We start from the raw sequence: 12,625 nt of genomic DNA, 5'->3' as shown, positions 1-12,625 counted from the left end.
TAAGCAGTGAGGGGGTGCATGAGAAGAGACCCCACATAGAACTGAGTCTTTTCATGCTCCTTCCAAATGGCCCATTCATTCAGCTTGGCTGAGCTGCAGACTGATGGACAAGACTCAGTGATGAAAAGCTCAGTTCAGTCGACACAACAGAATGCAGACCCTACTTGCTCAGGCTACATGACGGAGAATGAAAGAGCTGTGTGGCAGAAGGGATAAAATCCACTGCCTCACTTGCACAGCAGAGTGAGATCACCTGCACAGTATTAAAGATTAGAAGCTCTTAATGTCCTTTGGCAAACAGATCAGCTAACTGCCGGTCACAGGACAACTCAGGGCTGCAGCATGTTTCCTCATGCTTCATAATTCACATTGCTGGCTTCCAGCAGACTTCCAGGTTGTAACTGGTCTATTTTTCTCCAACGAAAACACAGCTTATGTAAATTTAAATTATTTTTTACTTCATTTTTAGTTCTCCAGCCTATAGACTCTATCTTTTCTGTGCAGTTTTCATTCCCTGGTGCATATGGCATGTCAGAATGACACTTGGCAACAATCAGTGATGATGATGACGGCAATGATGACGATAATGATGATGATCATCATAATGATGATGATAATGATGATGCACCAGATCTTTGGATTACCTCTGTGACATTGCAGCTGTAGCTTCCCTTTTTGTCTTGTCACATTTATCTTTCAAACTTTCAATCAGATTTGTGATGACATGTTTGTACTTGTACAGAGAAACAAGGGGCAGACAATGAACAGTCTATGTAAGAAATGTGAGCATGGCATCAGAAAATAACACATAAGACATATTGACAGATATTTATATATTTGTAAAGATAAATATATAATATACATAAATACTTTTCTTTTTTAAGTGAAGTCATCACTTGAAAACACAGGAATTTTCCTGCTGTGATATTGTTTGTTCATGCTTGTATCAACTCAAAAGTGAAATGAAAAAGTGCTTTTAAGATACTGGTTCATACCAAGAACAGTAGGTTTCACCATGTAATCACCCACCATGATTCTACTCTCAATCTATTGTTTAATTCATCCATAGCTGCACAATGGAGTGAGTGTCTACTTTCACCAGAAGATGTCAGACTTCACACAGATATGGGTTTGGGGTTTGGTTCCATGTATTCCTTTTGTTAGGTTATTTTTTATTGATTATAGTGGGTTTTTTTTTTGTTTTTGTTTTCAGTTTGTGCAGGTCAGCAGGGTTAACTGCCTCCTCTACATTATTCCTGCTGATATCTACATATTGTTGACCTTCACAGGAGACCAAATGATGTGAATATCTATTTAAAGCAGAAATGCATCTTGTTTTGCATGATACGCTAAACAGTAATATTTTGACGGCCACGTGTTCATGTTGCAGTTCTCTGTCTCCAGTATTTTCAACTCAGCTGCGATATAATCAGATACTGTATTTAGCTCAGGAGAATTTATTTGCTGTTAAATAAAAACTCATTATGTACAGTCTCTGTTAAAGACACCAGTTGCTCTCTGCTCCCACACATCAAGACGTGTGATTTACATTTCTATCTTTAAGAAAACAAAAAGCAAAAACCAGTTGTCTTTCTCTCTCATTGAAATTCACCAACTCCTAAAAAACTGACCAAATAAAATGAATTTCATGTGCAAAAATCCAGAAAATGAGTTGAAATTACTTTTTTTTAGAGCAGTGTATAATGACAATTTACTATACTGTGTTTGATTAATTTCAGATCACACAGAATATTGTCTTTCAGTTTTTATAGCAGTACATTTTGTCTCATAGAGGACAAGTCAGTACTAATATTTGCCACCAGATGGCACAATTACATAACATTGAAATCCTATGGAAGTCTGTGGAACACCAGGAGCACTGAAACAATGCAGAATCCTATGTGTGGATAAATAAAAAGCGATAAACCAACAACATAGCGAATACTTTATATTTATACAGAACACAGAATCAGTCACAGGCAGATTGTCACCGAGCACTTTGAGTCAAGGAAGCACCACAGCTGCCGTCAAGGACAGTAACTGGAAAGCCAGCAGAGGCAGTGTTGTTGTGGTTTGAACGATCCGGCTCATAAAACTGACAATAAAATTTTGTTTCCCCAAACATAAATTAGAGTTGCTCTTACTGACTAGGGATTATGCAGGAAGACTGTTTCTCACTGCCTCCAACATCCATCTGGGTGGTAATAACTGTCACCATGAGGTGAGGAGGAAGGAGCAGGAATATATCAGCTCTCTGCCAGGAATATTTCCCAGCATGATCCAAACCTAATTTTGAATTCACGTCATTGCAGCATGGTGAGAATTGTTTAAAGAGTGTAGAATGAGGAGGCAAGGGGTTGCTTGTGTGTGTGTGTGTGTGTGCCAGTGGGCCCTGCCAGAGAATAGGCACGTACAATATGTGTAATTGTCACATGTGCCTCCTCTACAGATTATCTGTGTGACAGAGAGAGGAGGGCAGAGAGAGAAAAATAAAAATAAACACACACACATTATCAAAGCAGCTCACAGACTGGGAGATCATGGCATATTTGGCACTGAACTTTTATTCATGCAAAACAACTGATGTCGTCCGATTTTTATCAAAGAAAAAAAAAAATCCATTGTCTATTGCAACACAAAAACAATTGTTTTTATTGTAATAATAATATCAAAATTAGCAGGCATGTCATGAAACATATCAAACATCTGACAAATCCCATTAAAAATACATACAAACAATAGAACTGGAGCCAAACTAAAGGAGACAATGACACCGCAGAGAACATAAACAATGTTGTTGAAGCAGTGGAGGACTAAACTACTCCTTCCTCTGGGTCGATGAGTGTGGTTCTACTGGAGAACACGTCGGCCAACATGTGCTTGGGGATCTCTGAGCCGCGCACACGCAGGGTGTAGCAAGCGTCCTCCACTTTGCCCAGGCTCTGTCGCAGTGTGTGCAGCTTCTTGGACACCTCGTAGGGGCCCGTGTTTCCGATGTAGGAGAAACCGTCGTGGATCTGCCGAAGGAACTGGCTCAGCTGGAAGGGCGTGTCAATGTCGCCGTTGCCCACGCTGCTGATGCACATCCGCATCAGCTCTCCGGTCAGGTCGGCCACGCCGAGCAGATAGTCTGAGGGCGTCACATGGAAGGTCAGGACCTGAGCTCCCAGCGGCAGGGCTTCAGCTGCGCCCTGAGACGAAAACATGACGAGACAGGATATAAAAATCACACGTGAATGTCAGCAAAAGACGTAGATGATGAAAACTCTTTGGAGTCATTTTTTCAAAGCTTTTTTTCACAGATTGTGCACATAAATGCTTATCCCAGCAGGTTTTATGCACAGGACCGATGGTGACAACAATATTTACAAGATGTGACTGTTACATTTTGCAGCTGTGCTTTTAGGAAGAAGAACAACAAATAAGCAAATTAGGTGTTTTCTCAAGCAAGATGATGCTTTTACTACAAAATACTGAGGTTCACACAATTCTGTCTGCATCAGCAGGGACCCAGTATCTCTGAAAATAACAGGCAGAGTGGATAAAATCACATAATGACACATAATGCTTATGCAGTACATAGCACCACCCAACGCTGCCATCACCACTGCTTTGAAAGGAAAAAGGAAAATAATGTAAAATGAATATACAACTAGTTTGACAGTTTTGGGAATATCCTTGTTTCTTATCAAGAAAACAAGGATAAGAAAACAAGGATATTCATTAGATGAAAAGATCAACACCACTCTCATGTCTGTGCACTAAATATGAAGCTACAGATTTTACCTTTGGATAAAGCCAGGCTTCATGCTAAACTAAGCTAAGCGCCTGCTCGCTGTAGCTTCATATTTAGTGTAGAGACATGAGAGTGTCATCGATCATGCTCAGGGGAAGAAAGCAAAAAAAGTTTAATTCCCAAAATGTTGAACTACTTCTTTAAATCTTGTTAAATTTTAGGAAACGAAACATATCAACCACAAAAAAAACAGTAAAAAATTAAACTGAGTTGACAAAACAAAGTGCATGCAGCTTGACCACACCATCGTCATTAAATGTACCATAGCACCTACCTTCTCCGCTCTCATGAACACCAGTCTGGCGTTGATCTCCTCCAGGCTGATGAGGCTGCGATGACGGATGTAGTGCAGGAAAGAGATGGCCTCCACATACTCCTGGATCCCTAATGCATGAAATCACATTGAAATGGATCACCACAAGACAATGGCTGTTGAATTTATTTGTACTACTCTAAAACGACTACTATCTCTAAAAACAAGGCCAACTATGTATCCAGTGAGCGCAGCACGTAGAGTGTGTATAAACACTACATGGTATCTGCACAGTATAGATCACAGATGTAGATAATGATTCAAATAAAACCTGTTTCCTGTCATGGTCTTTTGATTGAACAACAGTAGCCATTTTTTGTGGTGGGTCGAGATGACCCCTCATTTGTTTTCTGGCCCTGTGTCAACAACAATCAAATAATCACAGGACGGAAGACTTTGTGTCTGAAGTTTACTTTTGGAGCGGCAATTGAACTTCAAAAGGACTCCCTATCTCCCTGCAGCTAACCACAGTGTGCTGCAGAAAGCCAGGAGGAGGATCCGCTTCATCTCCACTTCACTCAGAATAACTTTCACTGCTCTTATTAGATATTTAAGTCCAATCGCACCAGCATTTTTCACATGGACCAAAGCCACTGACGCCATGTTGACCATTTGAACCGCCAATCCCCCTCCGTATTATTTATCTAACCTTTCTATCGTCCTACCAACCTTTTAGCCTTTAAAAGCTTATTTTCTCATTCAGTTTCTGTTATTGCAAGTGAAACATTTCTGTAAAAGTAATTCAACGCTGACAAGACACGTGTTTACATTCTTACCAACTGATTGTCAACTGACTCTGTTTTATGTTCGCTGCATGCCAGTGCTATTTTTAGCTCAAAGAAAGAAGTCTGTTTATCAAGCTACCAGCACTGCACCTGGAGTCTGGTCAGTTTTCCCAAGTTTTGTAGCCATGGTAAGTAAAGCGAGGTACTCTATGTAACATTCGCTTCTGTGTACAACTAAAGAAACTTAAGGCTGGAAAAAGTTCACCCTGTCACACTGTTACACTCTCCTATGTCAGGCTCCTTCCTGATCAGCACTAAATCATTCATTTGTCATCTACATCACTGAAGGAGCAGTGCAAATGCTTTTTAACGCCGTTAAAAGTAGGATAATAATAATAAGCATACATTCTTCTGTGTTTATTTTTATTTTTCCCCGTGCTTGATGTGATGCTGCTGGTCATGATGCCTGAGGAATAGGATGATTGCGCCCATTAGAGACCGCACGTACTTCTGTGCACCAATTAGGATATCTCAATATGTGAGTCAAAGTCTGGTGACTGCTGTCAGGCCACTGGGAACGTGAGCTCAGTTTGTGACTGTTAAAATTCCCCTAAATCACGTGTAAGTGTGTTTTTTCAAAACTTGAAATTCAGTTTTTGCTCATTTAGTCATGATTATATAGAATATATATATTATATAAGATAGAGAAAGATTTAATACCATGTAGTCAGGGATTTTAAATGAGCTGCTTACTAGAGGGACCATATCCTTTAGAAATTCAGTAAATAGTGTAGATCATGTATATTTTATGTTCAAGCATCAAGCCTTTAATTGGAGAATTTTTATAACCTTGAAGAACAAAAAAGCTGCCACAAACATCTAAACATTGGCAGTGGCTCCACAGCTGTGACACTGACTTAGAGAGAATAAAACCCGACCTGAGGCGGACAGGATATGACATGAAAAGGTTACACAGGCTTTGAGGCAAGCAGGGGGAGTTCAGTTCCTGAGTTTACTGCCAGGAGCTGATCGTGTTATTTACTCTGAAGCAGCAGTTACCTTTGGTCACCAAGACCCAGAAAAAAAAACAAAAAAGTTACTGCAGATAATGTCTAAACAATGACTCAGGGAAAACCAGCTGGAAAATACAAAGGTTTTACTGGCACAGTGGTTGGAAAAGTTGAGGGCTAAGCTTAAAAACTGCTTAAACACTCCGTTTTGCAAAATGATATGGCACAGATTCCTGTATTGAGAATACTGAATATAGTGTCTTAAACAAATGCATGAATGTCCACAGATGATTTAAAGATTAATTGAGCTTAACGTTTGACCACAGAGCGGCTCACTGAGTTGCAGGTGAACCTTGCGAAAAGCCCCACCAGTATACTTGTGTTTGCACTGTCTCAAAGCTGCAAGCCGGTTCAAGCTTAAGAGCTTATCAAAGCACCACACTGCCCTGTTATCAGTGGTAATTACGTTCAGATTCAGTCCATAATATCTTTAATGGTCCTTAAATAAAAAAAAAGCAGACCCATTACACATGCCTGGAGACTTCTCGTCCAGCCAAGATTATCTGGAGAGCCCATGCAGAGAGCCTAGTCTCAATCTAATAAAGACGATAAAAATGGAAAAAAAAAAATGAAAGGTCTAATTGGTGGGAACTGCCACTGGTCACGTCGCGGAGGATGCAGCAGTGATTCCTGAGTGACCACAATCTAAAAATGACTTCCCCAGCTGCTAGATAACAGCTAACCCTCGCTCCGAGTGATGTTTTTCTCCAAACTGTGCAGACATTTTGGCTACGCTAACAAAAACTGATATTGATGCTAGTGGGAAAACAACTTTATCAGAGGGTGTGTCTATCATATCCAGGCCTGCATCAGGGTCACGCTCTCACACTATCAGTGACTTTACAAATAAATCGAAAGCACAAAAGTAGAGATTGAAGTGATAGCAGCCCAGCAAAGAGAATTCCTCCTGAAAGCTCCCGTGTAATTAGCTTTTTAACTCATGTCCTGTGCTGGCGCTTATTTGTCAATTCAGAAATGTATTGTTATATTTAAAGAAATAAGAACACCGGTACATGGTTGTAAAAACATACTGAATTAGAATTACTTGAGTGGTAGTTTTGAATAGTAAATCCTAAAATCTATCAGTTTAATTACATATTTATATTTGTTTGAGTGATGACAAACCATATATGGCATACTTCCTCATAAAAGCATGGAATAAAATGCATTAAAAAAAAAACAGTTTGCTCATTGTGTAGCACATTGTTCAGGAACAAAAACAGAATCCATAACACTTTCAATGTGCATATGGGCATGTCAGCACTGTTTCAAAACAGACGTGTAAAAATGTGAACTTATCCTTTGGAAGACATCAGCTAATTCAAGCATGATGACGAGTCTGTGTGTTTCAACTAATATCACAAAATTAAATGTTAGGTTAAGTGCAAATGTTGTCAGTGGGATATTCAGCAGGGTATGCCAAACGATTCAGCTGACTGATTACACTTAATTAAGTCACACACAGATTAAGGTGATACAGTTTGGAATGTTTCTAAGGACCAAGACTTCAACCTGGTATCTTAGGACTTAAATGTAATAAATCAGGATGATTAAAACAGCCCCATCGGCCCATTTCGGGGCTGAGGAAAAATACGTTTACTTGCATCTTATGCTGCAAATGTCTTTTAGTATAAATATTTATTTTACATATCAATGAAAACAGCTCAGCAATACCAAACTTCACAGGTGAATGTTGAAGTGGAAAAACAGCTGACAGCTCTTTCATCACTTTGTATGCCTGGAAATGTTAATATGTGTTATGAACTTGTCTGAGCAGAGAAATGTGTGGCTTTAGTAAAGGTGGTTGATCTGTCTGCTTCTTTTTTTCTACTACAGTGTTTGTCATTTGCATTTCCCTGTTTAACACTTACCACAGTCCTTAACACAGTCCTTTGATATTTTAAGTATAATCTTTAAAATACATCCACCCAATTATTGACATGTAAAATTAAGAATTACTCAAACTTGTCTTTATTTCCTCTTTTCATGAACCAACAATGAACAAGGCCTTACCATTGTCAGTCTATTTTCACAAATTACCTTTGTACAATTATTTTCCTGACAACCTAACTTTAAAGATTTTTGTATCCACCGCAATGAACTGAAATATTTAGTGGTCAGTTGCTTTTTTTAAACAGTATTTACATTTACTCATTTGGCAATTGCTTTTATTCAAAGTGACTTACAAGTGAGAGGCAGTACTAAAGCTTCAGTGCAGTAGGAGACCTTCGTGTAAGTACTAAATCTATTCAATGAGTGGAAGGAGATCAAGTTAAGGAATTCACAGAAAGTGCATGGTAAGTGCTAGTTAGGCATGTTAGGGTGTTAGAGGTGTTAGGAGAGGAGGTGCTCTCGGAAGAGATGAGAGATTCTTTAACATAGAGAGGGATGTTCCTGCTCTGATAGCATTTGGCAACTTGTTCCACCACCAGGGAACCACAGATGAGAACAGTCTGGACTGAGATTGTCTTGTGTACACGGATGCGGTGTCAGATGACATTCCTTGGAGGAACGCAGTGGCAGTGGCCATGGCTTCTTCTTGGCCGTGGCCTAGAAGAAGCATTAGCCAGTATGATTGTGTTCAAGTAGTTGGGTGCAGACTAAGAAGTTACTTTGAAGGCAAGCATAAGTGACTTGAATTTGATTCGGGCGGCCATGGGTAGCCAGCGGAGGTCAATTAGTAGCCACATGACACGTGACCTTTTAGGCTGATCAAAGACCAGATGGGCCGCCGCATTCTGGACCATTCGTAAGGGTCTTACTGTGCATAAAGGGAGGCCCGCCAGAAGGACATTGCAGTAGTCTAGACGAGAGATACCAAGGCCTGGACCAAGAGTCGGGTAAGGCCTGATTTTTCTTATGTTGTGTAGTGATAAATACAACATAACAGCTGTATGAAAACTCACCTGGAGTGAAGGCTCTGTGAAACTGATGGATGTCCTCTCCCCTAAGCTCTTCAGCAATTTGACCGATTTTCTGCCTGACTCCATCCAGTTTTACATCTGCTTCATTCAGAACGTCCTCTGGATCTGGTACACTTCAATCCAGAGAAAACCCACATAATAACAGTTAGAAATGCAATGACTACACAAGCACAAAGACTTGAATAGATGATATATTCTGGTGACACTTTTGGAGTTGGTTCAGAAACTATGAATTTACTTTTTTATCACAGCATTCATCATTCAGATCATTTTAATTAAATGTTATAACTCCCCTTCCATTACACAAATTCCAAAAAAATATCTGAAGGCTGATGCAAATTGACCCAAATGAGAAAGATCTATAAATATTTTAATGTTATTTTAAATGCTGATGATTACATCAACATGAGCTGGAATTATGGTAAAAGCAACAGCTTTGTTTTAGCTCCTTAAAACACACACAGTATCTTAAGTCTACTGTATTAACATTTAAATCATCAAACTGAGCAGCATTCTCTCACTGAATCTGAATAAAGGGAAGAAATCTATTACCCTTTCCAAACTAAACTGAATCAATTAACATGTCTTTCCATAACAGTACATACCTTGTTACTCTATGCAAAAGAAAAATGGTCCTCTTGCTTTCAATGGTAACGTCTCGAGAGATCTTAACAAGACGCTCATATTTGTCGTGTTTGGTATCAAGCTCCTGCTGGAAAACTTTTAGACAGAGTGAAAGTTTAGTTTGAATACAGATAAAATGAAAACGCTAATGACATGCAGCAGCCACGTGGCTGAAAAATGTGATCAAAATGCTGAGGATTCAGTTACCTTTGAAAGCAGCAATGACAGGGGAGGATGGGTTGGTACTTGCATCACGGTCCTGCCCTGTATCAGCATTTTTCCGTGGACATCCTTCACCTGACACAAGACAAAAAAACTAAGGTAATGCTGCAGTTTGCATTTAATAATAAGTGTCTCCAGTTGCCGTCATTCTTTCTAAACTGACCTTGTCAAATAAGGGCCACATCACCAATTTTGCACATGAAGATCAGTTTACTCGTTTATTATTATGTTATTTTGACTTGCACTTCTGACTTAAAGTAGAAAAATGAGAATTATTTGATAGGGGTGGGGGACTAACATAGAGTATAGCATTTTTTGTGGGGCGCAAACCCCATTTTAGCGACTAAAACTTGGGATACCTCCTACCTTGTTGGACTGTCTCTCGCAAGTCCACAAACTTAATGGAAGAGCAATACTAAATCACTGGTGAACTTCTTTAACATATGTTACTAAGGCTGAAGGTATTGAACTGCAACAATTTTGGATATTAGGGTTCTAACTTAGTCCTAATGTAAATAATGTCATTGAATGGCTGTTGTAGCAGTGTAAAAATTACAATTAGTGTCAAACCTAATCTTTGAAAACTGCTATATTCTTATTCACCTTTCATATATATGATTGCTGATAATTTGCACACACAATCTAGTTTAAAAGGGTTAGAACCTGCTAATTGGCGCCTGGTGCTATATTTTATTGAAAGTTTTAGTCACTTTTATATCGAGAAAATACTACATATTCACAGGTTCCAGCTCGTCAGATGAACATATTTTATGGCTTTTTCGGGGGGGGGGGGTCTGACAGCAAACTGACGACATTTGGGTTTTGAACTTTTGGTCAGACACATCGAGCAATATGAAGATATGAGCCTGGACTCAGTAGAAAGTAGAAACCACCACCGCTGTAACTAACAAATTAATATCTTTGGTAAACAGTGCGGTAGTAAGAATAGGGCAGGCTAATATTATTTAAACAATCACTATAGTTCAACTACAACAGATAGCAGCACGGCGCATGTTAGTTTTAACGTGTTTATTGTTAGCTAACTGGTTCGTTGCTAAGCTAGTGAGTTGTCCCATGCTGATGACAGCGAACAGCACTACACGTTGTATGAAAAATGTTTGACTTAGTCTCAAAAGATGGACTTACCCTCTCGCTTATTCATGCTGTCAGTGTTGCAGTGTATCCTTTTGATAAATTTAACTATTTCAGGCTATCTTCGTGTTATATTTGAACTGTTTTAGCCTCTATCGCCCGTGCTGCCAAGCAGATATAACACAGATGAGTACTTTACATCTGTCAGGGACTATCCAGGTCATAGGACAAAACAGCTTCACTTTCTCAGAAAAGTTACCATCTCTGGGTAATGATAAAAACGCCTACTAAGGTCTAAATGTCCTTCTATGAGAGGTGAAACCTTTTTTTAATAACAGGCATTCCTGTGGACCTCATTCATAGCGGGGCTTCAGCGCTGTTTACACGCGTAGCAAGAAATGAAGCGCGGTGCATCTTGGGAGATGTAGTAAAACAACGGAACGTGGCATTTGTTTTTGTTACACCATTTCCCTCAATCTACTAAAGTCATATAGTAATTTTAATCGTAAAATCACTCAAATAAACACAGATACAAACTATTTAAACCACGAGCCAACCACTGTATATTACATATTTTAAGTATCTGAACTTTTCTTGAAACATAACAAATTGTATTTTTGTGCTTGTGGGTTTTTTTTTTTCATGGAGCATTCAGTGTCATGAATGGTTCATTGTTACAGATGCTGTATCTGCTGATTATAAGCATATTTCTGAGTTTAACTCATTCTGTAGGGAGTGACACAGGCCGCTCTTGCAGCCAAAATACTTTCTGTTTCCAGTTAGAACCCAGATTGAGCAACCAGTCATCCCCCAGACTGCCATCCAAGATCGGCCTGTAACATTTGTTGCTATTAAAGTATGTTTCATCCAACCTTTCTTGATCTGATTACTCGCTTCTCTCCAGTAACCCCTCCTCCAGGGACTCCTGCAGACTGTGTACGTGCCACACGACTGGTGCCAACTTGAGCTTGCGTTTTGCCTCTGCACAGCACACTCCCTGACATTCAGAAAGCCGTTTCACTCATTGGTGTGATGAGTGACAGGCCCCAGTCATGCAGATCATGACATATTCATCTTAACATAAGTTTATGCTTCATAAAAATCTAATAAATATTTGTAACAATTTGCATTCCGATAGTCGATTCAAGTCCCACTCAACCGCAATCATGAGCTTCATAAACAGGCCACTAACTAACAAATCAGTCTATAATAACAGCAGCAAAATGTTTATGCAAAATATTCTTTTGTTGTGTGAAAGGAATTTCACATATGCGAGCAAGGAATGAGGGCAAAACACTCTGACGTTGACGTTGACTGATGATGCCTTCAGGTACTCCCTTATAGCTCCTACATCCTAGTGTTCTATCTGTTGGGGCTTCAATGCCTCTGTTTCAGAGTTGTAGCAGTTGAATTACTTTATAAATTAAGGTGCACGTGGCTAATTTGTGCTACTGCAGGATTAAAATGTGCACAAGACACATTTGTCCTTGAGAAACTGACACAACTTCAATGTCCCACTGCTTGATTCATATGTAAATAAAAGTGCAACATTTATTCGTAAAACTATCTTGATAAAGTATTTGAGATACGCCTCTATGACTGAATGATATGGCAAAGACAATGTGTTCTTAATATTCAGCTTTAATAAATCAGTCGTTTTGTTTCTGCTTTCCTATAAGCAGTGTTGAAACAAGTATTAAATAAAAGTAGCAAAACCACATTGTAGAAATATCAAGTGAAGTCCTGCATTCAAAAGTTCACATTGCAAAGATGTATTGTTAGCAAAGTGTTCTAAAGTATGAACAATAAAAGCACTCAGCATGCAGAATATTCCCTTTTAGATTTTTGTATAATTTTAG

General features: G+C 39.2%; 1 protein-coding gene across 1 annotated transcript; it reads right to left on the bottom strand.

The window, feature by feature from the left end:
* Nucleotides 1-2,534: 2,534 nt before the first annotated feature.
* Nucleotides 2,535-11,146, bottom strand: tsnax (translin associated factor X). Its single transcript, XM_022743826.1, has 6 exons — nucleotides 10,821-11,146; nucleotides 9,660-9,749; nucleotides 9,434-9,548; nucleotides 8,811-8,941; nucleotides 4,071-4,180; nucleotides 2,535-3,191 (listed from the first exon to the last, which is right to left on the bottom strand). Exons 1-6 carry the CDS (start codon nucleotides 10,834-10,836, stop codon nucleotides 2,814-2,816), a joined length of 840 nt encoding a protein of 279 aa, XP_022599547.1. The 5' UTR covers nucleotides 10,837-11,146; the 3' UTR covers nucleotides 2,535-2,813.
* Nucleotides 11,147-12,625: the final 1,479 nt, after the last annotated feature.

This window comes from Seriola dumerili, unplaced genomic scaffold (assembly GCF_002260705.1).
Source record: "Seriola dumerili isolate Sdu_G_001 unplaced genomic scaffold, Sdu_1.0 BDQW01000073.1, whole genome shotgun sequence".
Taxonomy (NCBI): Eukaryota; Metazoa; Chordata; class Actinopteri; order Carangiformes; family Carangidae; genus Seriola; species Seriola dumerili.
Note: the sequence above shows the minus strand (reverse complement) of the source record. Positions and strands in the feature narration are given on the sequence as shown.

Coding starts and splice junctions, on each gene's coding strand:
- tsnax (XM_022743826.1), bottom strand. Junction 4,181..8,810: donor TCACAGAGCCTTCACTCCAG/GTGAGTTTTCAT, acceptor TTCATGCATTAG/GGATCCAGGAGTATGTGGAG. Junction 3,192..4,070: donor TGTTCATGAGAGCGGAGAAG/GTAGGTGCTATG, acceptor TTTTCGTCTCAG/GGCGCAGCTGAAGCCCTGCC.